The 27,735-nt window shown below is 36.6% G+C and overlaps 1 protein-coding gene across 1 annotated transcript in view; it reads right to left on the bottom strand.

Moving 5' to 3' along the window:
* PPP2CB (protein phosphatase 2 catalytic subunit beta) overlaps positions 1-26,039 on the bottom strand; it is a 35,441-nt gene extending 9,402 nt beyond the window's left edge. Inside the window, exons 1-3 of the mRNA XM_079140254.1 lie at positions 25,515-26,039; positions 1,921-2,130; positions 268-441 (exon numbers count right to left, since the gene is read on the bottom strand). Of these exons, the coding sequence (XP_078996380.1) occupies positions 268-441; positions 1,921-2,130; positions 25,515-25,616 (486 nt within the window). The 5' untranslated portion in view covers positions 25,617-26,039. The remainder of the gene's footprint in view (positions 1-267; positions 442-1,920; positions 2,131-25,514) is intronic.
* Positions 26,040-27,735: the final 1,696 nt, after the last annotated feature.

The following is a 27,735-nucleotide window of genomic DNA, read 5'->3' as shown; positions in this document are numbered from 1 at the left end:
GCACATTAGCATATTCTTTGACCAAAAGAAACACAGACATCTGAGAACAGGGAAATTTATTGTTTCTAATGTGCATAAAATTTTATCCCATTCCCTGCTCTGAAATTTTAAGCATAAGACAAAGAGGGTGAAAAAGCCAAGGAGATGCAGAAAGTCATGTAAATCTAGATTTTAAATTATTAAATATAAAAAATCCTAAAAGATAATAAAAAAAAATTATTAAATATATTCTTATGTTTAAACTCCCCTCAAGATATACTTACACACCTGTCCATCTACTAAAGCTGTAAGTGGAAGATAATCAAATAGATCTGTGAAATACTTCCAAACATTGGCATTTCCATACTTTCGTAGACATTCATCATAAAAGCCATATACTTGGGTAATTTGTCGGCTTTCATGATTTCCTCTCAATATTGTAATGCGTTCTGGGTAACGCACCTAGGAAAAAAAAAACCACACAGTATAATCATATTTTCACTAGTATAATGTCAAGATCATTAACTTCTGACCCATTTCTTCAAATTGCTTTTCTGTCCACTTGTATATGTTATCTTCTTTTGAATAAGAAACTTTCTCGTTACTAATAAGGTCCTTTTGATAAACCTTTGAAATTTTTATAGTTGTCCTTGTTCATTAATAACCTTAAACTGATACCTATACTACAACAAGCTTGTATCTGATTTTTTCCATTATCACCTTATCAAACTATCATTAGTGTTTTATATCTTTGTAGAACACTATGATTTCTTACTGTTGAATAAATACTGAAGACCTGAGGTTTGAGCCCAAGACAAACTTTACACTTCTTTCCTTTTCAATATCATAGGAATATTGGATATGCCAATAAAAACATAAAAATAAGTCCTTGCCAAATGTGGGCAAGTTCAAATGTATTAACAGTTTCCTTTCTATGACAAAACAAAACACCCTGTACCACACCACAGGTTGAACATCCTTAATCCAAAAATCTGAAATGCTCCAAAATCTGAACTTTTGAGCGCTGACTTGATGCCACAAGTGGAAAACTTCATGCCATGAAACTATATTTCATGCACAAAATTATTCAAATTATATTAAATTATAATTGGGCTATGTGTGTAAGCAATATATGAAACAAATTAATTCTGTGATTAGACTTGGGTCCCATCCCCAAGAAATCTCATTATGTATAGGTAAATATTCTGGGGAGGCAAAGTCCCAAATCCCAAATACTTCTGGTCCCAAGCATTTCAGCTCAGGGATATTCAACCTGTATTTAATTAGAAACATGTCTGATGAGCAGTATGAAAAAGCATCAGATTCTGTAAATTAACCAAAAAGGCTGCAAATGCATACTTCAATTCATACATACGCACTAAGAATCCATTGTGTCTAACGTTAAACTTGGTGCTATAAAGTTAGGTGCCAGGTCCACACAAGTATAACATGTGACCTCTGCTAGACTAATCTCATTAAGGAGATACATGGCATAAATAATACAAGGTAATAAGTCACTATGTAACATAACAGGTGTGACAGTAAGCTTCATCATAGTAATTTAGAGTAGAAGGAATAAGGCTAAAATGGTTAGAGCCTTCATGGAAGAAACAATATGAGCTGAGTTTGGGCAGGAGGGATAAGAAATCAGGGACAGAGTAATCTTTTGGGGACACTGGATAAGGAAATAAATGGAGGTAGTCTAGAGTACCGAATAAAAAATTATTTTGAGGCAAAGAGTTTATGTTATCAACTAGTGGCAGGCAAATTTAGACTAGATTATGAAGGTCAGCCAAGGAATTTAACTGTACAGGCAACATTGGATCAATGGGAATAGGAAAGTTAACAGGACATAAATGTTAAATAAAGAGAGATTTAACTTGGTGGTATATGCAAGGTGATTTGGAGGAAAAAAAGAAAACTGAATTTCATCAATCATACCTTTAATGCTACAAGAAGAGTCACAGTCTCCACGGAATAATAACCTCTGTCTACATAGTCACCCATGAATAGATAGTTTGTATCTGGTGATTTTCCACCAATTCTAAAGAGTTCCATAAGGTCATGGAATTGGCCATGTACATCTCCACAGACTGTAACAGGACACCGAACTTCTTGCACATTTGATTCTTTCGTTAAAATTTCCTTAGCCTGTTAGAAAAATGAAATCAACAGTTTAAAAAAAAGGACATCACAAATTTAAAGGTATCCTTTCTTACCTAGGAAGAGAAACTATGGGGGAAAAACACTTTAAATGTGCCTTATAAGGCATAAAATGAAAACTACCAAAATTAAATATCACTTTACTAGTGTTACTGTAACAAAAAAGATGAATAACAAGTGTTTCCAAAGATATGGAGAAACTGGAACCCTTGTATACCACTGGTGGAAATGTAAAGTGGTGTAGCTGTTGTGAAAAACAGTTTGGCAGTTTCTCAGAAAGCTAAAACAAAATAACCATATACTCCAACAATTCCACCTAGGTATATACTTAAAAGAAATGAAAACCCCTTTACATACATTCATGGCAGCATTATTCCTAATAGCCCCAAAGAGGAAACCACTTAAACATCCATGAACTGATGAATGGATAAATAAAATGAAGTATACCCACAAAAGACAATATTATCCAGCAATAAAGCAAAAACTACTGTTGGGCACAGTAGTGTGTACCCATAATCAGAGCAAACTGCAAAGCTGAGGTAGGACTGCAAGTTCAAGGCCAGCCTGGGCAACTTAGCCAGACCCTGTCTCAAAACAAAAGAAAATTTAAAAAAGTAAGTAATTCATTAATAAAATGCCCTTGGGTTCAAACCCCAGTACCTTAGAGAGAGAGAGAGAGAGAGAGAGAGAGAGAGAGTGACGGAGAGAGAAACTAACGTATGCCACAATTTTGAAAACATGTTAAGTGAAACAAGCCGATTCCAAAATAAGGTACATTTATATGCAACATCCAGAAGAGGCAAATCTAGAGAGAAAGTAGGTTAGTGGAAACTTAAGAGTATAGAGGCAGAGGACTAGAGGTACTGGGGAGTAACAGCTAAGGAACATGAAATTTCTTTTGGGGGTAATGAAAACATTCTACTATTGTGATGGACACACAGATAATATATGAATGTATTAAAAGCTACTGAGGCTACTGTGAATGGGACAGGTTTCCTAATTTCCTTTTCAGTAGATTCTTCATTGATGTATAGGAATGTGTTTGATTTGTGGGTGTTGATTTTATAACCTGCTACTTTGCTGATTTCACTTATGAGTTTTAGAAGTTTTCTGGTAGAATAATAACAAAAGAGGAAAAAGACCTCTACAAAAACATTCACTGGAGAAAAGATAGCCTGTTCAACAAATGGTGCTGGGGAAATTGGAAATCCGCATATATCAAAATGAATTTAAACCCCCTCACCCTGCACAAAACTCAAAGTGGATCAAAGACTTAGGTACTAGAATAGAGACCCTGTGCCTAACAGAAAACAAAATAGGCCCAATCTTCACCATGTGGGCTTAGGCTCTGACTTCCTTAACAAGACTCCTAAAGCACAAGAAATAAAATTAGGATTCAATAAATGGGACACATGCAAACTAAAAAGTTTCTTCTCAGCAAAGGAAACAATAATGTGAAAAGAAAACCTACAGAATGGGAGAAAATCTTTACCACATGGACCTCAGATACAGCATTAATCTCCAGGATATATAAAGAACTCAAAAAACTTAAAAAAAAAAAAAAAAAAAAAAAAAAAAAAAACCCAGTCAATAAATGGGGCTAAGGGGGCTGGGGAGATAGCTCAGTCGGTAGAGTGCTTGCCTTGTAAGCACAAGGCCCTGGGTTCGATCCCCAGCACCAAATAAATAAATAAATAAATAAATGGGCTAAGAACTTCATAGAAGAATACAAACAATAATAAATGTTGGCGAGGATGTGGGGAAAAAGGTATACTCATACACTGCTGGTGGGAATGCAAATTGGTGCAACCATTATGGAAATGGGGTATGGAGATTCCTCAGAAAACTCGGAATGGAACCACCATCTGACCAAGCTATCCCAATCTTCAGTTTATACCCAAAGGACTTAAGATCAGCATATTACAGTGATGCAGCCACATCAATCTTTAAGCAGTTCAATTCAATTCACAATAGCTAAACTAGGGAACAAACCTAGATGCCCTTCAACAGATGAATGGATAAAAAAGATGTGAGATATATATACATATATATGAGATGGAATATTAGTCTTGAAGAATGAAATCACGGCATTTGCTGGTAAATAAATGGAGCTGGAGAATAACATGCTAAGCGAAATCAGTCAATCCCCAAAAACAAAAGGCCGAATGTTTTCTCTGAAATGCAGATGCTAATTCACAATGTGGGGTAAATTTAAAAATTTTTTAAAAAGAAAGGAAAAGAAAAAGTTACTGAGTTGTACATTCTAAATGAGTTAACTGTATGGTACAGAAATTTTCTTTCCATAAAGCTGTGTTTTAAAAAGAACAATCCAAGGCTGGGGTTGTGGCTCAGTGTTACAGTGCTTGCCTTGCATGTGAGAGGCACTGGGTTTGATTCTCAGCACCATGTATAAATAAATAAATAAAATGAAGGTTCATCAACAATTGAAAAATACTAAAAACAAAAAGTTTAAAAAAAAAAGAATAATCTTATTTTCAAGTTTAAAAGGTCAATGAAAAAATTCACAATTACTCAAGTTCTCATATTTTTTTGGGGGGGGGGGCACTGATACAGGGGATTGAACTCATACATGTTAGTCAAGAGCTTACCAGTAAGTATATCCTTATCCCTCACCTTTTTTTTTTTTTTAAATTTTGTTTTGAGACAGGGTCTCGCTAAATTGCCCATGCTGGCCTTGAACTAATCCTGCCTCATAATCCAAGTATCAGGGATTACAATGTGCAACCATGTCTGGTATTCAACAAATTCTTACACTGATTCATAAAACAACCTTCACTTCAACTACTTTTGATAGTGGGGATTGAACCCAGGATCTGACATGGACTAGGAAAGTGCTCTACTACTCAAGCTACATCCTCATCCCCTAACCCTAGACTTTATTCCACTATTTTATATTCACAGAGTTAAGTTAGAATACACCATTAGGAGGCGCTGAAGTACAGAATTTATGTATTAAATACTAGATTTTTCATTGATGAATATAATACTGGTCATCATTTGTTTAGCTTTCCTTTATTCTTTGTTATCATGTTTCCTAACTACAACAATGCCTATTTGTTGTTGTTATTGTTGGATAATAATCCTGTGCTGCCTGAAGACCTTTTGGTCAGAAACAGACTGCATCTTCAACAGTGGTTCTATAAGATTATAATACAGCTGAAAAATTCCTATGGTTAGCTGAGGGACATGGTAAAACATCACAGCACAATGTATTACTCATGTTTGTGGTGATGGTGGTACAAACCTACCATGCTCCCAGTCACATCACACAATACAAAATAATAAGTGACTGTTACTGGTTTATATATTCACTATGTTATACTTTTTGTTAAGAGTACATCCTTTAAAGTTTTACTATGAAACAGTATGCCGTTAGCAACAACCTCATATATCTTCTGTTTACTGTGTTTCTTGATTGTACCATTTTCTCTTATACTTGAGTTAATCTTGAGTTTAAGTACCTTCCATGATATTTCCATGGTGAAATCACCTAATGATTCATTTCTCAAAATACAGCCTCTTTGTTGTGATGCAACTCTGCTGAGATTTAAAATAAATATTTCTTGGGTCTAATACTTCACTGCCTTAGGCATGTAATACATTTTGTGTTCTTTTTTCTGTTTTAAAACACACACATCTTCTCTCCTATGTCTGTGTGTGTGTGGTGGGGACCAAACCCAAGGCCTTGTGTATGCTAGACAAACACTACCAATGACCCATACTCAGTCTATATTTCTTAAAATCGGATTTTTTCATAACTCTTATAATCTGGAAATCTATTTAACTAGTTTTAATAATTTGTTGATTCTCTTCCATTTTCCATATAACTATAAAATGACACATCTTCCTTTACACATCTACTAGTACAGGGCTGAACAGAAAGCACTGCAGTATACCCAGCACTGCCCATGTTAAGGAACCTCTTCTTAGAATTACCACAATTTTAGTTACAAAGTAGAGTTCACCTGATAGCATCTTTTTTTGTATTGTGGAATGAGTCAATTTTTTCTCTATTAATGTGATAAGTATCAGTAATTTTCTAATGTTATTCTTGCATTCCTAGGAAAAATACTCTTTGATCATTAAGTACTTTTAAAAGTACACAGCTGATTCTATTCCACCTATGTTCTTAAGAGCAAAGATCTATATTCGAGGCTGGGGATATAGTTTAGCGGTAGAGTATATGTTTAGTATCAGCAAGGTCCTGGGTTCAATCCCCAGGACCAAAAAGTTCTATACTTTGCCAAACTTGTCTAGTGATTTGATTTATCACAGTATCATTAACTTCACAAAGTATGAAACTTTCCTTTTTTTCGGGAAAATTTAGTATAAGCTATGGATTACACACCGGCTCTTCAACAGAATGTGTCTCTAAAACAAGTTGGGTCCTATTTGGGGGGACAAGTTAAGAGTGATTAGATTCCCAATTTAACTTATTTAGTAATTAGTTATATGTAAATAGGTATTCTGTATCTTCTTTAGTCAATTTTAGTATTTTTTAAGCAAATTGTCCATTTAAATTTAAAATTTTATCACATAGCTACTCATGACATTCTTGTGAGTTAAAAATTCTCCTGTGCTGGGGTTGTGGCTCAATTGTAGAGCACTTGCCTAGCAGGTGTGAGGCACTGGGTTTAATTCTTAGCTCTGCATATAAACAAATAAACAGGTCCATCAACAACTAAACAATATTTTTAAAAAATTCTCTTTAACAGTCTTCATTTGTGCTATCACTATTTTCCTTGATCAAACTTCCCAGATGTTTATTCCACCTTTATGGAATTATTTCTTTTGCTCTTTCTACTCTCATTTTTGATTTTACCTTTATTACTTCTTTTCCTTAATTTCTGATGGAGCCACTGCTTGAGTTAAAAATAGCTCAGTAAATTTTAATTTTTTAAAAAGTATTTTTAGTTGTAGATGAACATAACAACTTTATTTTTGTATGTGGTGTTGAGGACTGAACCCAGTACCTCATGTGTGCTAGGCAAGTGCTCTACCCCTGAGCCACAACCTCAGCCCCAAGCAAAATTTAATCTTTGGTTTCTAACATACCACTTAAGAACTATGTTTTCCTCTCCATCCTTTTAAAAAATTTATACAATTTATTACTTATTAGGTGCTGGGGATTGAACTCGCCAGAACTTCATGAACGCTTAGCATGTACTCTGCCACTGAGTTACATCCCCATCTGTCCGTCCTTTTTTTCTTCCCCAAATCTTTCCTTTTGGCAACAAGTTTTTTTTCTTTTTTTTCCCCCCATCATGCCTACTCTGTTTCTTGTCTTTTCTTTTTTGGAGGGTTCAAAAAAGAATAATTGAATAATTGATGTGATACAATGTGGAATTAATTCCAAATAAATAAATTTCACTTTTTGAACATTTGATCTGTTACTTTTCAGCACTAACAAACTTGGTAACAGTCTGGTGTTGACTTGACAATGGGTTGACAACTCTCCCCCACTGGTATGTCCATCTGCTTAGTAATAAGTCCTTTGCTGCTTCTATCATTCTCTCAGGTCTGTTGCCCTCCTTTCTGTATAATCTGGGCAAACTGACTGGTGACGGCAACAGTACTGTTAATGAAGTGGTGCAAACAGCCAGAAAAAGATAATTTTCTGTGGAGTCTCTATGGGATTCCGTGGCTTCTCCACCTATGTATCCCAATGTAGTTCCATGAAGTTGATGTACCTGTGCAGTGAACTGCACCTTCTGAGGTTCAGCAGCAGCCAGGCACTGTAACTCAGGTTCATCAGCCTCATCCAGCTCTGCCATTGTCAGAGTAAGTTTCAGAAACTTCTACTCAGTTTCTTTTGTTTAGAATTATTACTGTTATTGCCCTCAATTCCTTTCCTAAATCTTTCATCTTATTTTGTTGTTACTGTCTTTGAACTTCTTACATTTAATTCACATCCTAATGAATTTTTATATATAATTTCAGATGCGGGGGGGGGATTTCTACCTCTTCCTTAGGTAAGGCTTGAATTTTTTTTTTTTTTTTTGAGTTCTCTGCATATGGCTTCCCAAGCTATAGTCCTTTCTTGTAATAAATTATTTGCCATTAATTTGTTGCTGTCTAAATCTTCTATTTACTCCAATATAGTGGATATTTTACAGACTGCTGCCATACCACATCTGAGACTGGTTTCTTCTCCCCAGTGAATCAGAGGTTTAAAGTGGAGGAGAGTATGGAGTCTAGAATGCCTACAAACTGCTTTCACTTCTGAGGCTTTTCTAAGAGCTCACTCAACTTGCATAGGGGACACAGCTTTGGACATAATCCCTTTTAATTTGCAGTTTCAGGGCATTCAATCTGTCACTGAAGGGTCCATTACTCAATTCCTTGTTTCTTCCCATCAGCTACTTCCACTATTTCTCAGTCACAAGGAATGAGTTAAAGATCCCAGTTAGCTGTCTCTCCAATAGATTTGAAGAAGTTAATAAAAACCCTTTGGGTTTTGCCAGCACACCAAAATCTCTTGGTGATGTATAATGAGGATTAGTGCCCTGAGTTGTGCCTTCTTTTTTGTTTGACTATTTATTCTTTCCTGTCCCTCGGCCTCCTAGTGGATGTGTACTTTTGTTGTTCATATCATTATCAGTAAGTTAGGAAGGGAAACAGGTTAACTCCATTATACTTGATGTTGGTTAGATCACATCGAAGTAATGTGATCCATTCTGTGGCAAATAAAGGGGGACAGTGACTAAAAAATAAGTGTCTCTTCCCCCTGCAACATTAGTAAAAATGAAAATTAGCAAATCTACTTTCATATTCTACTAGAGGGAATGTACATACATTTTCTTTGGAAAGCAATTTATAATCGCTAACAAAATGTTAACATGATTCAAGGAAAAGACTCCTAGCTTCCACCTCAATATCCATTCTAAATTCTTTCTCAATAGTTAAATTAATTATATTTAAGATAGCCATATTCCCAGCTAAAAGATGAACATTCCCAGCTTTTTAGTCAGCTTAGGATGATAATAAATACCATACTGGGTGGCTTAACAGAAATATATTGCTCATGCTTCTGAAAGTTGACAAGTGTAAGATCAAGTGCCACCAACTTGGTTCCCATTGAAGGTCTATTCCTGGTTTGCAGTGGAATATGTATTATCAGGTGGCAAGGAGAGAAATCAATCATGTTTCTTGTGTCTATTCTTATAAAAAAAACCACTAATTCCAATTACAAGGGCAGCACCCTCATGACTTAAACATTCTCCAAAGGCTCCACCTAATATACCCTTCACCACTCTCCAGCCTATTTCCTGGAATGTATGTAATAACTGGAACTTCAGCAGCCATAAAAACAGGGGCCATTCCCTAGCAATGGCAGAGTATGGGAAGATGCAGAAGACCAAAAATATTTTCCTTGAAAATATATTTTCTAATTCCTGGAATTTATGAAGACTATTTCCCTTGACAAAAGATGAAATTAAGGATTTTGATAGGAGCTTATCCTGGATTATGCTGGTGGGTCCTAACTGAAATCATATATATCCTTTTATTTCTTTTTTAAAACAGCCTCCATATGTTGCTCAGGCTAGTCTCAAACTCCTGTACTAAAGTGATTCTCCTGCTTCAGCCTCCCAAGTAGCTGAACTATAGGTGCATGCCATCAGGTCCAGCTTATTTGTATCCTCATAAGAGAGGCTGAGGGCATTTAGGGACAGGCCCTTACAGAGATGGCTATGTGAAAACAGATGTATTTTGAAGAGGTATCAGTAGCCACCAGAAGCTGTAGGAGTCAAAGAACAGATTTTGCAGAGGAGTGTAGCCCTGACAACACCTTGATTTTGTCCTTCTGGCCTTCCAGAACCACAAGAGAATATATGCTTTGTTAAGTCACCTAGTTTATGGTAATTTATTATAGCAGACACATACACAAAAACAAACCAAAACAAAATACAGAAAGAGATTTGGTTTCCTGAACTTTGTAAAGCTGCCAGAAGGTACCAGAACTCTGGACCTTACTTAAGTGTCTGGTTTTTTTTTTTTTTTGCATTTTCTGTTATGAAGTCCAAACCTAACTCTTTTTGGGGAGGAGGGGTTGCTGGGGCATTCTACCACTGAACTACATCCCCAGTCTTTTAAAATTTGAGATAAGGGCTCACTACATTGCTGAGACTGTCCTCAAACTTGTGAGCCACCTGCCTTAACCTCCTGATCACTGGGCTTTACATGACACCTGGCTCAAACCTAACTCTTAACTGATACATGGTTATACTACTGGAGCAAACAACTCCATCTGTAGACATTTATGCTGTAAATAAATCTGTATGAATAAGTGTGTATAAATATATATGGGTATCAGAACAAGCATGTTTTGCAATTAAGATAAAATAACTGGGCATTTATTATTGACAAGAAAATGTCAGTATTTCTTTATTAGTGTTTAACCTTTCTCCTCCTTGAGGTGATAAACACCCCTCACTTTAGATTTGTCATGCTTATAGAAACTCAGTGCTATAAAATATTGTGAGATATACCTTAAAGTCCAATTTATTCCTTTATCTTTGATTTATTATTTTTGGTTTTGATAGTTCAAAAATCAGGATCTACAGATTAAAAGTACTTCTTACATATTCAAATGGTTCCGTCAGGAAACTACATTTAGAGAAATCTTTTTCTAAAATCTTTTATTGTACCTTTATTCTAACAATAACAGTAGTAGGATAGGAACTTTAGTATTTATAGGGAGAATACCACAAAAAGTCATATTCCACTTCCCAATCAACAGGTCTTTCTTTCTCTAAGCCATTCCTGTCCACCTTTCTGGACCAAAGGAAACAGTCCTGGCATTTGAATAGACAAGAGACAGAAGCCATATAAGCAGGTGTGTTTCTCTTCCAATTATGGAAGAATATGTCCTATCCTATATTTATACTTTCAAATCTTTAAAGCTCTTTGTCCCCTTCAGTGATCTTCCAGTATTTTCAAAGTAACAGTACTCCCCTTTGCCTGTGAGGTTCTGCATGATCTGACATCACTTTATTTATCATGGTGTTGTTGAAAAATCTGTGGACATTTCCGAATATTTCTAGTTTAAACCATTGTAGTATATTAATATCAGAATACAATTTATCTAATATGATTTAAACATTTATTCATCAGATTTTCTCATTAAAGCTGTTTATGAATGTTTTTATTAGACTTTTGGTGAACATTTTCTGCTATATAATGAATGTCAATGATTCACAATGCCTGCTCATTGTGAGTCTATTGCCACAACTGAAAATTGTATTTTTAAAGAAGGATTTTTGGCTGGGGATATAGCTCAGTTGGTAGAGTGCTTGCCTCACAAGCACAAGGCCCTGGGTTCAATCCCCAACACCGCCAAAAAAAAAAAAAAAAAAAAAAAAAAAAGGATTTTTTAAAAACTAATACTTTTATGGTTATTCAGGATTTTGTAGGTTAAATTTTCTCTCATTTTTGTGTCATTTTCTGAGTTCTGCTGTTTAGAGTACGTACCTTCCATGTTGTGCAATAGGTTTTTTTTTTTTTTTTCCACATCAGTGAATATTTTCATTTCTTTACTAATGTACTATGATTGGATAGAAATTTGTATTACTTTAAACTTAGGACAGTATAAAGTTGAAATTAAAATATGAACCATGTGCCTATTTTCAATAAAAAATATATATGCTTCTAACTGTATAACATAAAAAAAAAAAAAAAGAAAATAACTGGAAACTACATTGTCCACTTAAGATAAACATGGTATGTTCAGACAAGGGAATGCTAAGTAACCAATATGACTTTGACAGTCTCAACTTAAAAAAAATAAAAAACTGTAATATACCTCAAAAATCATTGATTCAGTTAAAATTAAAAGGCCACATTTTTGAGACATGCCAAGAAACCAATTACATAAGAGCTTTTGAGAATATAAGTTTCTGAATTAGCTTTGTCTAAATTGTTAAACAGAAGAAAGCATGTAACTATTTTTATAACAACTAAGTTGTAATTAAACTTGTATTTTCCTATATTTTAACGTCAAAAGTTGATTTTATAAGTCCGGTTATTTTCTATAATATTGGTGGCTTTGCTTTTTAACAGTTCCAAAAGTTTTAGTAATTTGACTATGAAGCTTTGATAAAACTGCATTTATTCATAGGTGTACATTAATGTAAAAGTTTTCAAATTTAATGATTTCTTCCTCCTTTTATAGTACTGGGGATAGAACTCAGGGGCACTTTATCACCGAGTTCCATCCGCAACCCTTTTTACTTTCTATTTTGAGACAGGGTTTCACTAAATTGCTGAGGCTGGAATTATAGTCAGGTGCCACTATGCCTGGTTTAAGGAATATTTTTTTTTAAATTTTAGTTTTAGATGCCAATATAATAAATACCAATAATACAAATTCACACAAGCAAAATATCTTTGTAGTCATAAATACATTTAAAGAGGATAAATCACTATATTAATGCACGTTTTGTTGATCTGCATATCAACATGAAAGAAAACAGAACATGATTTATATTTCTATAAAGATGTGTATTTCCATTCACTTCAACTTGTTTGCTAGTAGCTGTTAGTAATAATCTATTGCACTAATCCAAAGTACAGATTAAGAATGCTGTGATTTGAGAAACAAAATCACACCAAGACTTGTATTCAATCTGGGTCTATAATCCCAACTACTCGGGAGGCTAAAGCAGGAGGATCACAAATTCAAGCCAGTTTGGCATATCAGAAAGACCACGTTTCAAAAACCAAAACCAACTGAATGTTTTCTGTGATATGTGGATGCTAATTCACAATAAGGCAGGGGAGGCTAGAGATACTTTGGATTAGACTGAAGGGAGGGGAGTATGGGGATAGGAATGACAGAATAAATTGGACACTACTATCCTATGTGCATGTATGATTGATTACAGGACACGTGTAACTCTACATCATGTACGACCAGAAGAATGACAAGTTATACACTCCATTTATATATGATGTGTCAAAATGTATTCTGTCAGTATAACTAATTAGAATAGAAAACATTTTTTAAAAAGCAAAACCTTGTATGTACACTGTAAGAATCACACAAGTTACTCTATCCTCAGATTTACTTAAACCAATTATGAACTTAGCCCAGGCTTTTAATTTGAAGCAGCGGTGAATGCCAAGTTCTATTCTAACAAAGGAACATTGTTTCCAAACATTGTATTCTAAAATGCTTCTAAAATATGATTTTCATTTTAATCTACCTTATTTCTGTAAAATTCCCCAAATTAATTGCAGGTAGACATAATACCTTTGTTTATTTTTATGTGGTGCTGAGGATGGAACCCAGTGCCTCACACATGGTAGGCAAGTGCTCTACCTTTGAGCCACCACCCCAGTACTCCAGCTTTTCTTTTGATTCCAGATTACCAAATACTCTTCTAATAAATGCTCTTTCTGCTTAAATTAGCCTGGTAGATTTCCCAAGAGGTATGAATAATGGAGCCCATACTTTTCTTTTACTAGCCTGTAATTAGTTAGAATGAAATTATATGTACAAATCTTCCAGAAAACATGGGTTGTCCTCACAGTCCCAATTTAATTGTGTACACTTAAGATCTTTATACTCTTCGGTTTATTTAGACTAGGTATCCATAAACCTACATCTCTAAAATATGAAGTCTTATCTTCTCTGTGTATAATCTAAAAACAGTTACCCTTTTCCAAACTGAAATTCTCTGAGAGTTGATTTTTAGCTGTGCAGCAAGTTGTGTTATTTTATTATCACATTACTCAAATTTATCTTTTTTTGAGGGAGTGGTCCTTAAACTGAGGATTTATTTTTCTCACTTAAGCCCAGAACTGCTCAGCTTCTCAAGGGCCATCAGAGCAGCAGATTCTTCCCACCCATCTTTTCTGCCATGTAAAAAGAATTGCCTTTTTATAGTAATAAAATGGTACACCTCTAGGCACTGTATCTGGTATCAGAGATACCAGAAGATACAGCAGGCAGAAGGGACAAAGCTGAAGAGTTCATGCTAACATACTCTGTCCCTTGCTATTAACAGGGGTCACACTCAGGTACTCCTGACATAGCTCACTGGCTAGTCAAGACATGTTCCCCCTTTTCCCCAATCACTGGGATGGGATTAGAATGAGGGTAGATTTGCTACCATGTACAACTACAATTAAAACTGAGGAAATTTTAGAAATTAAAAAGTTTTTCCTACAGTCTGACAAGATGGTTCAGAAATGTTCATTATCACAACTGAAACAATATTTTTACCAGAAATCAAGTTATTCCATAAGATAGCTTCTAGTATTGTTGGAAAAAAAAAATCAAACTGGCTATCTCAGAAACTCAGAGATCCTGCCTCCAAATAAAAAATAAAAAGGGGTGGGGATATATAGCTCAGTGTGGGAGGCCCTGGGTTCAGTTCCCAGTACTGCAAAAAAGAAAAGCAAACAAACAAAATAAAAAATCAAACTGAACAGCATAGATCAGAAAGTTAATTGTAGTTCATGTCTTTACTACCAAAATACTCAACAGAGAATTTCAACTCTAAAATGGAAATCTTCACACAACCATTTAATGCCTTACATTTAAATACAGAAATTAAAAACAAGAAATTATAATTATTCAATTCTTTTAAGGGTAGTTACCCTAACCGTACATAGGTTCTACAACACTTCAAGATGTTCCAAGATATAGGATATAGAAAAAAAATACATGTGAGTGAGCTTTATAATACTTGCTTAGTTTTTATCTGTAGTGTGAATAAAGTACTCTGTTGAGTCAGTTCCCACCCCCTCAGAATATTTTATATCTACTGTACAGATACCCTAGTGTTTTTTAAACATGTGATTATAACCAACACCCTTTACTCAGATTCATTATACCAAGATCAATTTAATTTGTCTTCAGGGGAAGAATGTGTTGGATTGGCAGAAGTTAACCATACAGTTCATTCCTATTTTTAGTTCTCAATGTAAAAGTCTTGTATGTTAGGGATTCCCAAGACCACCCCCAGGTTCAACAGTGATTCAATGGAAAACAAAACATATAGTTGTATTCATGGGTATGATTTATTACAGTAAAAGGACATAAAACAAAATAGGCAAAGGCAAAGGCCTTTGGGCAAAGCCCTAAGGGAACCAGTGCAGCTTTGAAGAGTCCCAGTGCAGTCATGCAGAATGCATTTAATGCCCTTGCTGTGACCTGAGTCAAGCAGGGAAGCACTACATAGACCCAGTGTCTCAGATTTGTAATTAAGGGCTATCTCATCAGAGCCTTCTGCCTACCTAGTACCAAGATTCCAGACTCCCCACACAAACATTTTAGGCACAGTGAGCTATTCCTAATAGGGAATGGTAGGAACTCCCCTCAAACCCAATTTTCTAGGCACCAGCTAAGGGGAACCTTGCAACAAGACCTTTCTATACACGGCAATCTCAAAACTGCTATGTTAACTCTTCTCTGCACAATTCATGATTCTGTATGTAATTCTCAATGTTTTTTTTTTTTTTTTTTTTTTTTTTTTTGCGGTGCTGGGGATCGAACCCAGGGCCTTGTTGCTGCAAGCACTCTACCAACTGAGCTATCTCCCTAGCCCTCAATGAGTGCTTTTTAATGTGACTTAACTTATCTGAGACACAGATAATACCAAATTAAAATCTGCAAAGTGGACTATAGTAATGCTACATAACATTTAGCAGAGATATATCTAGGTAAAAAGGTATTATTGCTACATATATTATATTCCTATATGCCTATCCATTCGCATTTTTTTCCCTTCTCACAAATTTAAGAAATAATCTTGGGGCTGAGGGTGTAGTTAAGAGTGCATGTTTAGCATATGTGAAGCCTGGGTTTGATCCCTAGCATATATCACACCCACCAACACAAGTCATTTTCTATCTTTTTGCCATACTAGGAAATGAAGTTGCTCAGGCTGGCCTTGAACTTACCATTCTCCTATTTCTGCCTCCGAAGTAGTTGGGATTACAGGCAAGTGCCACCATTCAGTCAGCAACATATTCTTCTTCTTCTTTTTTTTTTTTGTGCTGGGAATTGAACCCTGGCCCTTGTGCATGTGAGGCAAGTACTCTACCAACTGAACTATATCCCCAGCCCAACATATTCTTTCTTGCTGTTATAAAATTCAATATATTACAAAGTAAAATGACTTTGGAAATGACATTTACAAATAAAAGGAAAAATGAAATACTTCATATATTTTTTTTAACTTTTAGTTTTAGATGGACACAATACCCTTATTTATGTGGTGCTGAAGATCAAACCCAGTGCCTCATGCATATGAGGCAAGTACTCTACCATTGAGCTACAACCCCAAGGAATACAAAATATTTAAATACACTAGTCTCCTCCATTTTTCCATAGGTAACATTGCATTTTTGTGTTGTCCACTGCCAGAGCCATATTAATCAAAAGTTACTATATTTGTTTTTTACTGTGTACAAATTCTTCTTTCCCTTCTATTTATACACAAATGTATATAATGCATTTTAGGTTATTTCTTACTCTCCAGGCAAATTCATGGATGTCTGGAATAGATGATATTAGATTAAGTTAAAAGCCCTCCAGGACTAAGTTATATTATACGAGCAAGGTGCTTACCTTCCTAGTTATAAGCTCTTCCACACATAACTGACTTTTTTTTTTTTTTCTTTTTTTAAATAGAAGGAAATGAAGCTTTCTTTGCAGTTCAACATTAAGTATCTGTATGCTAAACAATACTGAGGTTTGGAAATACATAAAAATCATATAATTTCAATATTTGAAAAAACTGAGGTACACCTATGTATAAAAACCAAGATAAAAGTAAAAAACAATTTTAGGATGTGCTACCTATGACCCCACATTCTTAATATACTACAAACATCCCCCCATCCCACACTTATAGAGAACAAAGCTTGGAAGATGAGGTATGAGGTATGAGGGCAATGGATAGGGAAGGCACCCAGTGCTAACAGTGTAAAGTATTTGTTTTCCCACATTTCTTCTATTTTGCTGTTGTTGTATCACTAGGAAATGAACCCAGGTATGCTTTGTCACTAAGCTACATCCTTAACCCTTTTTATTTTGAGACAAGGTATCATTAAGTTGTCCAAGCTGGCCTTGAACTTATACTCCTCCTGCTTTACTCAGCCTCCTGAGTCTGTTCAGTTTACAGGTGTGTGCCACCACCTCTGGCTCTTTCCCACATTTTTGACATGCTTGACAATTAAAAAACAAAAACAAAACAAAACAAAACAAATCATGGCTAGGTGTAGTGGGCATAATTATAATCCCAGCAACTCTGAAGGCTGAGGAAGGAGGATTGAGGCCAACTTGGACAACTTAGCAACTGACCTTATAATAAAAGACCAGGGATGTTGCTCAGTGGTAGTGCCTAGCACATGTGAAGTCTGGGTTCAATCCCCAGTACTGTAAATAGTTTTTCAATCTGAAAATGTAACTTTTAAAACTTCAAAAACAAACTGCAGATGGTTATTACCAGTTTACCAACTATAAAAGCTACCACCATACTGTATCTTATACAATGGATTTTATTCAGTCATAAAAAGAGATGAAGTACAAATACATACTGTGAATATGGAAGAATCTTTTTTTTTAAAGAACCTTGAAGCTACTGAACTGTGGTTTTTTTTTTTGTTTTTTTTTTTTTTTTTTTTTTGTGGTGCTGGGGATTGAACCCAGGGCCTTGTGCATGCGAGGCAAGCACTCTACCAACTGAGCTATATCCCCAGCCCTGAACTCTATTTTTAAAAGGTGATTTTTATAGCATTTAAATTATATCATTTTAAAAATAAAGGGGGGAAAAAAAATCAAATCAGTTGTATCCCAAAATGGAGTTACAACAGGTCCTCAACAACACGGTTTGCATTTCAGTTATCAGAGTACTTTAGCTTTCATAACAGGAAATATTTTGCTGCATTACATAAAAGTATAGGTGTGCATCATAATCAATGACTTCACTTCTTCCAAAGACTGTGAATGGTCACTGTGGATCTGTTATTAAGTTCACACAGCAACAACAAAAAGTGTTACTGTGTTGCCTCATCTTGCAGTGATAAACATGTGACATTTTACAAAAATGGATATTCAAAGGAGGGACTTGGCCAATGATTACAATGCAATAAGAAATGAAATTCAGATCAAAAGTGTATAAAATAGCTTACTGTATGAATGTTGACAGTGCTGCCATTAGAGACTCTAGATATAAAACTGGGAACTTAACAACAGACATAAACCTTGTGATATAGATAAGTAAAAATGGCAATGTACTGACACAAATGAGGAAAGTGGTTGAGATAAAGGATGAAGATACTCCAGAGGAAATGACAGTGGCAAAATCTCATTAAAATAATTCTCAGAGATATTTCATGATACTGAAAACAAAGGAAAAAATGTTGAAAGCTGATCCAGACTTAGGAGTATGGCAGTTTATCACTACACAGAAAAGACACATACTCTAGCTCATATATTATATGATGAAACAGCAAGCACTGCTCAAGTTTTTTTTTTTTTTTTTTTTTTTTTTTTTGAGACAAGGTCTTGCTAAATCATCAAGTCTTCAAAATCCTCCTGGCAAAGCCTCTCAAGGCATGTGCCAACAAGCTTAGCAGTCAAGATGTCCTCAATTAGTTTTATTATTTATTTATTTTTTTACAAGGAAGTATCAATTTTTTTTTTTTTTAGAGTTTTGGAAATATATTAGAGGTACCCCCCAAAATAACAAAAAAAAATATGGGTATATTTATCAGAATCTTACTATATCAAAAAGTAGCAATCCCAAACTGCAATCTGCAATCTGTACATCATAATAACGGATGTTCTTTAAAAATCTCCCCAAGACACAGTCTGTCTCTGGGATGAAGTCAAGGAAACATCAAATTTATATTTGTTTTCCAGGTGATTCTCATGCATGTTTTAAAATTTAAGGAGGGCTGGGGATATAGCTCAGTTCGTAGAGTGTTTGCCTCGCAAGCACAAGACACTGGGTTCAAATCCCCAGCACCGCAAAAAAAAAAAAAAAAAAAAAAAAAATTAAGGAAAAGATGGACAATCTGAATACATAAAAATGATAAAACTTGTATTAAAAATTACCAAAAAACTTCCCCAAATTGGTAAAGAATATTTCTTTTTTTAAAATATTTTTTTCAGTTGTCAATGGACCTTTGTTTTTTAATATGTTCTGCTGAGAATCAAACCCAGTGCCTCACACGGTAGGCAAGTGCTCTACCACTGAGCTACAACCCCAGCCCCGAATACTTCAAATTTAAATATGACTTTCCTAATCTTCAAGGAATATGCAGAATCAAGAAGACTTAAACTGTAAAATGAAACAAAAAAATATGCCCCAACTCTATAAGAAAAAATTCATGTTGTACCCACTCTATGATTCTGATAAATCTACCTATGTTTTCTCCATGTATTTTGGTATCATATTTCATTTATTTATTGTGCTGAAGTTCTTATCACCCACTGTTTGTTATAAAACAAGAATCTATGAGGTGAAGAATTAGCTTCATCCAAAGAGAGATTTGGCCTTTGACCCTGAATGTCCAGTCAGATAAAGAACATCTCTGCCTGTGAACGTTTGACCTGGTATAATATCAGACCTAAAGGAAATGGAAGACAAAAGCAAACACTCTCCTGGACTTGACTCCATGCCTCTTTTCCCTTGGCCGATCCTAGTTTGTACTTTTTCCCCATTATGATAATAAACCATAATTGTGAGTATAAAGCATTTAGTGAGTTGAGTTCTTCCTATAAATGACTCAACCTAAGAATGATTTGGGGAATCCACTTGCAACTGGTGCAGAAATGAGGGCAATCTCAGGAAATGTTCCTTTTAACCTCCCAGTTGGCTAAACACTCAAAGGTGGTAGAAAAGGTGAGCCTAATTTTTGGGTTTTGGGGACTGTGCCCTCTTACTCCTGCAAAATCTTTTTTTCCCCTTGGTGCAGGGGATTGAACCCAGGTACTCCAGTACTTAGCTATGCTCCCAACCCCCACAAAATCCTTTTGGATTATAAAAGCAAATCACATAATGAAGAATTTGGAGGGTTTTCTCTGACTACCACACTAAAAGTGCCTCTTAGTTGGGCACAGTGGTACATGCCTGTAGTCTCAATTACTGGGGAAGCTGAGAACTGCTTGAACTCAAACAGAGTAAGACCCCTATCTCCACAAAAAAGAGAGAGAGAAAAAAAAAAAAAGGAGTCCTAGTGTCCTTATAGTTAAGGATTGTTTTTTAATTCTTTTGATCACAAAAGTATCTCAAAGGACAGTTTATAACAGATGATAAACTGACCCAAGTTACAAAAGATGCAATAGCAAACCAAGTCTAGGCTTGAGCTCTTCCATTCCCTAGAAAGCAAGCAATCTGTAATGCATAAATCTTCCCAGGATCAATATTACTAAAGAAATTTAGACTTGATAAGTAACATGGAAAAGGAAGTACTGGATAACATTTGGTTAAAAATAAAAGAACAAGGGCTGGGGAGACAGCTCAGCTGGTAGAGTGCTTGCCTTGCAAGCACAAGGCCCTGAGTTTGATCCTCAGTACCACAAAAATAAGTAAATAAACAAATAAATAAGAACAGTAACAGAAAATATATTTATATGCAAATTATTCCTAACAACCTAAATGAGGTTTGCATTTCACCACAGTTACTTACAGAACTTCTAAAACAATCAGTTCAAAACAATTAAAAATTTCTATTTAGTTATCAGACTCGAATTCCCCATATATATTAGGTCATATCTATGATTTTAGCACTATTCTATTAGAAAAAAAAAGTTCAGAATATAGTTTGAATTTATGAAAATTAACTGGGCATTAATTGTGTCTTCAATTTCTGGCATTCTGGTTTTCTTTTACCAAAGGAGGACTTAATTTATCAAGTCCTTCGGAGTGTTTATCCTAAAGAAAAGACTGGGAAGGAAAATTTTCTGGATGTCCTTAAAATCAGAAGAAAAGGCATATGTTGCAAATAAAATTACTCAATAAAACAAAATTTTATAATGTAAATTTTATAAAATGTAAAATGTAAATTTTATAATACATAATGGGTACAGAAATGTACCCATTAGTTCAATACAAAATTTAGTTTTTCAGTTATAGAATAAAATTTATCAGGTGGAAAGATTTAACATATTATATCTAATGTCAATAAATACTTGATTTAGCATCTAGTCATTAGCAATAGTTCATGCTATTTCTCATATGGCTTAATTTCTTTGCCTGTCAGCTCAGACAGGCTGGCTTAGATAAGCATGAAAAACCATGATTTGTTCAGTCAGTAGAATTGGGTCTTAACCTCATATTCCACTGTAACCATGTCATTCTTTGTTACCATCACAAAGAAAAGAGCTATTTTCTACATCACTGCATTTCAGACTTTATCAATGAACCACCAAGGCTGGCACTAATCCCTGTTCAAGGGGAATTTTAAAATGAAAGCATCGGTTAGGCTTTTGGCCTTAAGACCACTTTTTCTTTTTCAGCTGGCAACATCTCCCAGAGAATAACATAAAAGATTTTCTTTAACTCACAAAGATTGTTCAATTTTACCAGGATCTAATCTTTACAAGATGATTCTGGATATTCAGGATTGAAGCATGCTATTTCACATTAATAATGAAGTAGGGCGGCGGGGGCGTGTAGCTCGGTCACAGATCATTTGCCTAGCACATGTGGGGCCCTGGGTTCAAATCCCCAGCACCCCCACCACCAAAAAAGATGGATGAAGTAAGTACCAGGTGTAGTGGTGTATACCTGTAATCCTAGCTTTTCAGGAAACTAGAGAAAGAATAACATATTCAAGGCCAGCTTGAGACTTAGTAAGTCTCAAAATAAAAAAGAAAGGGGCTCAGGACTTAGCTTAGTGATAAGGTGCCTAACTAGCATGAGAAAGGCCCTGGGTTCAATTTCCAGTAACCAAAACAAAAAACAAACCCCCCCCCCCCCCCAAAACTGTCAAAGTCAAATATCCTACAGATATTTCTGCTTATTGAAAAGCTGAAGCCATTACCCAGAAATGTACCCATTAGTTCAATACAAAATTTAGTTTTTCAGTTATAGAATAAAATTTATCAGGTCAAAGAGTCTAAAATTTTTTTTACTCAAGACAAGAGTTAAATATAGTTCAAGTCACAGTATATTCCAAACAATGTGAGACTGGCTCTTAGACACAGCATTTTTTAAAAGTACTGTGCATACCACTGTTGCAGAAATGAACCACAGAAGCGGTTTCTCCGCATACATGAGAGGATTCAAGTTCACAATTAGCTTCAAAAGCTGGGTTGCTAATTCAAGTTCCTGTAAAAGAGTCTTCTCAGAAGATATGCCTTACTATTTTATACCAACAATTTTTAACTACGCTGAAATTAACCTCAAAGCCAGACATATCATACCATTCACATTCTTACTTTGGTAGTCATTCGCCCACTAGCTGTAGCATGAATTTTATTTTTGCCACTATCTCAAAATAGGGACTTTACTAGTACTACTTTGGTCTTGATTTCAGCTGACAAGTTTCAGTTTTTAGGCTGAAATTAGAAGAGGAATTTAATCTAAAAGGAAAAATCCACAGCCTTCTCATGTAACTTTCTATATATATCTGACATTTTTGCTCCGAAGGGAAGGGTAAGTATTAAGACCACCATGTTAGGCATACCTTGATCCCAGAGATCTGGGAGGCTGAGGCAGGAAGATCACAAGTTTAAGGACAGGCTCAGTAATTTAATGAAGCCCTCAGCAACTTAGTGAGACACTGTCTCAAAATAAAAAATAAAAATGCCTGGAGATGTAGCTCAGTGGTAGAGTACCCTTGGTTCAATTCATGGTATCAAACAAACAAACAAAAAGACAACCAAGTTAGGAGTAGTTACTTTTTACAAAATTCTGCAGTACTTTGTGATGAAGGTAAGAGGAAATACAATAGAGTCACTATACATGAAATCCCCTTTAGGGGTTAGGGGATTCAATTCCCAGTGGTGGGGTGGAATGGGGCGCAGGGGCAGCTAGGATCTTCTCTTTGAGGTACCTTCACCAGAAGTCATATCAACACATCTATTTTATATTTCTTTTTTTTTTTTTTTTAAATATTTTTTAGTTGTCCACATTTATTTATTTATTCATTTATTTATTTTTATGTGGTGCTGAGAGTCGAATCCAGGGCCTCACACATGCCAGTCAAGCGCTCTACCACTGAGCCATGACCCCAGCCCCTCTATTTTACATTTCTTTCCAAAAGAAAAGGGATTACTGGGTTCAATACCCAGCAATGGAGGGGGAGGGGGAGGAATAAAAAAATGTATGTTTTCTTCATTTAACATTCACTGAATGCCTATTTCTTACTTTACCTGGGTAGTATTACAATACAGTCAACTCAGGAGATCAGTAAATATTATTCCTGTCTCACATAAAGGGAATAAAAAGTGCAAGCACACTGGCAGCTAGTAGGATGTGGAGAATTTGAATTCAGACAGGTGGAATCAATAGCTGTTACAAAATCCAAGTAGGAACTACAAGAAAAAACATAAATATACACATAACCACAAGGTATGCCACAGATGCTAGCAGATGACTGTAAAATAAAGTACAATTCTTTATGTGACACTCATAGCAAGATTAACTGACTTAGCTAATTTCAAAACTGGCTATTTCAGTGACATCCGAGCTTGAGAGAGACATTTAAAAAGTAAAATTTAAAATTTTTTTTTTTTTTTTTTTTTTTTAGTTGTAGATGGACGCAGTGTCTTTATTTTATTTATGTGGTGCTGAGGATCGAACCCAGTACCCCACCCATGTGAGGCAGGCACTCTACCACTGAGCTACAACCCCAGTCCTAAAAAGTAAAATTTAACACTTGAGATTACAGGTTACTACACAAGAAAAATTAAAGTCAATTGAAAGTGCAAGTAAAGTTTGTTTCAGAGAAATATCATTTCCTCCATAAGCTGTATTCAGAATTTTTCCTGTATTGTTATTTAATATACAAAGGCCATGCTCAACATTAATTAGTTAAAAAGCAACAGCAGTAATTAATTACTCTTCCATTTCTAGGTAAGTTTTGCATAATTTTAAGAGTGCCCTATTAATATAATTAAGACCAAGGAAATCTTTCCTTCTCCATTGCATGCCTGGGCATTCTGACTTCTGAACACATGATTAAGATAATTTTGTAGAGTCTGGATTGAAATAAATAACCTCCTTCCTTATTCCTTCATGGACTCCAAATGGAACTTTTCAACACAAAAATGAGAAAATTGTTTAGTCCACATTACAAAAGATGAGTAGGAAAAACTCCAGACTTTAAAATGGAGAGATCGAAATAATTTCAGTGGATAAGAAAACACTGGTAGGTTGGTGCATACCTTCAATTCCAGCAACTCTGGAGGTTGAGGCAGGAGGATCTCAAGTTCAAAGCCAGCCTCAGAAGCTTATACAGGCACTAAGCAATTTAATAGACCCTATCTCAAATTTTAATAAGAGGTGGAGATATGGTTCAGTGGTTAAGCGCCCCTGGGTTCAATCCTCGGTACAAAAACAAAACAAAAGAACAACCAAAAAACCCACCTTGGATAGTTCAGAAAACGATTATCACATAATCAAGAATGACCTAAAAAAACAGCCTCTTGCATGTTTCTTTACTCTTTGGAAAAAAAATCTTTACATACAATAAAAATGGAAATAACTTTCTGAAAAATGCTACCCTGCTTGAACATACCCTATTTAATATTCAAAGCAAGCACTGTTCCGAAATTTAACACTTGCTGTCTTGTTTCTGAAAATCAACACTCCTCCCAAGAAACCACTCAACGCCAAGGCCAGTCAGCCTACTTCCACCAAAATCAAATCTACTTTAAAAATCCGTCTGCCATCACTCATTTCTCTACAAATGCTCCCGCACTCCGACTGATTTCTGCAGGCCCATTTACCTAAGAACAATTTTACGTTAGGAAATTCATTAACACTACTTTCACGTTAATTTTCGGTGCATATTCAAAGAGACTGTGTTAGACTAATTTTCGGGCATCCTCAATTCGCTACTGCTCGTGAGAGATGCTGGAGTGTCAGTGAACTCCCAAGAAGAGTGTGGGGGACCATAACCGAACTTCGGGAGCGGATTCCGGGAGACACGTTTCTCCAGTTCATTTACAGCGGACTTCTTAGGCCTGGCACCTGCGCGTCCGGCCAGGGTCAAAGGGACCAGCGAGGGCAGCTCGGCACTCTTGTCCTGGACTGGGTTGGCCGGGCCACCGGCTGGAGTGGGGGGCAGGAGAAACAGCCCGAGCAAAAGGGCCCGGGAGGAGAGGCCGCCGCGCCCGCCCCGCACCCGACCCAGCGCTCCCGAGCTTCTCTTTTCACTCTTACCTTTTCACACAGCGTCCGCACTTGGTTCTCATTAAGCTGTTTACACTCATTCAGCTGCTCGACCCATTGGTCCAGCTCCTTGGTGAACGCCTTGTCGTCCATGGCGGCCAGCTCCCCTTCCCCGCCGCCTCCCTCCCCCCTCCCCGCCCCCACCCGCCCCGGCCCCCGCCTTGGCCCGCGACGCTCGCCTCTCCTGAAGCGGCCGCCAGCTCCCAGCGGGACACGAACGAGAGGCCGGGGGCGGCCGCGAGCCCAGCGCCCCGCCCAAGCCCAGCGAGCAGCTCGGGGCGCGCAGCCTCCTGGAGACCCCCGCCCGCCCTGTCCCTCCTGGTCGCGCGCCCCGGGAGTCGGTGAAAGGCACGGGAAGTTAGCGGGGGCCGCGGTGCGGGTCCTCGGCGCGGCTTTCGCCGGAAGATAACTACCCGCCGCCTTTTCCCTCCCGCCGGCCTCTCCAAGATCTCTCGCCCCTTCTCTCTCGCTTGTTCTTTCCTCTCCCTCTGGGTTTCCGTCATCGCCCCGGCATTTCCGCCGGGAAAAGGCGAGCAGGCGGTGCCGCCGCCAGGGCACGGCCCGCGAGGAACAGAGCAGCGCCCTCGCGCGGCTCGGCGGAGAAACGGTCTGAGGGGGCCAAGGGTCGCATCTCTTCTCTTCTGGAGCTTCTTTTCCCATCAGGCTCCATACCTAGCTCTCCTGGTTCCTCTTTCCAATTTCTCTGGGAACTTTGTCCTCATTTTGGCCTCCTGGAGTGCTTTTTCAGAGCTCTAGATCGGGAATTGGAAAGCTTGGACTTTCCCCCGTCAAGATTTCACTTTCCCTTAATAGGCATTCGATATTTATTGAATAAACAAATTATTTTTAGTTGTAATTCTAGCTGTGAAACCTTTAATCTTGAATCTTCCCTTTCAGCATCAGAAAGATGAAAAAACAAAAATTTCTTTTTTTTTTTTTTTTTTTGGCGGTGCCAGGGATTGAAACCAGTGCCTCAAGCATGCTAGGCAAGCAGTCTACCACTGAGCTAGACCCTTAGCCCCTCAACCCTTATATATATATATATATATATATATATATATATATATATATATATATATATATATATATATATATATATTTGTTCTAATTATAAATGACAGAATTCACTTTGACACATCATACATAAATGGCCTTTAGCCCCCTTTTAAACTATTTTGAGCACAGGGTCAAGTGGCAGACAGCAGTTCTCTCAGAAGGCAAGTTTCCTGGGTTGTTTTGATAACTTCCCAGCTGTCCTTGGGCAATTGCCAAACTTCCTCAAGCCTGAGTTTCCCCTTTAGTTGAAATCTATAAGGCCTACCTTTACCTTTGTTAAAAGCAATACTCTTGGGCCTGCAGTTGCCTTATGGGTAACTAAAAACAGGATAAGCCTTGGCATCTCCACTTTCAGTTTGTACCTATCTCCTTTATTACCTTAAACTTTGAGTAAGTTTCCTGCTCAGCTGTGCATGTAAGCATGTTAATAATCTAAAAACTAATAAGGTTTATTGGCATTAAATTTACCTAACCTAACTTGTCCCCCTTTAAGACTGAGACAAGATGAGCAGGGACATTCCACTGTCAGCTTTGATAGTATCAATAGAAGTCTTCAGTCCTTGTCCTAACTTTCCAAGAATAGTGGGAGGCAGGCACACCATGCCAAAATGAGACTACCCTGCTAAGCAGAGCAATCATCTCATGGAAATGGAATTGCTTCCTTCCAGGATCACAGGTCTGATAGATAAAAAATCCTGAACAATAAGTAGAAAATGCTCCCCTCAAGTGAGCTACTTTGAAGAACCAGAATGGAAATAATGATCAACCAGATCACAGTTTGACCAACACAGCTTAATTATGCATGGCCTTCACCCCTGCCCCAGTTCTTCTGTTTAAACTTAAAACTGTCTGAAGACAGGACTGAGATGCTAGACCTCACTTTATATTCCCAATATGACCATGTTGATTTAAGTTCTTTTTCTTCTTTTCACCATCACTTTTTCTGTTTTGTTTTTGGAGTGAGTGGTCAGACCTGGTTTGTTGGGGAATCCTAAAGTCAGGCCACTGGCCTAGGACTCTAGTAACAGAGTGGCATTTGAGCTGAATTTTGAATATTCTCCCCAGGCAAAAACCTTGAAGCTGCCTGGAGAAAGGGAAATAAGTTCTGAATGTGTGTGTGTGTGTGTGTGTGTGTGTGTGTAAAACCATTGTTTGG

This window comes from Sciurus vulgaris (assembly GCF_902686455.1).
Source record: "Sciurus vulgaris genome assembly, chromosome: 5".
NCBI classification, from domain to species: domain Eukaryota; kingdom Metazoa; phylum Chordata; class Mammalia; order Rodentia; family Sciuridae; genus Sciurus; species Sciurus vulgaris.
Note: the sequence above shows the minus strand (reverse complement) of the source record. Positions and strands in the feature narration are given on the sequence as shown.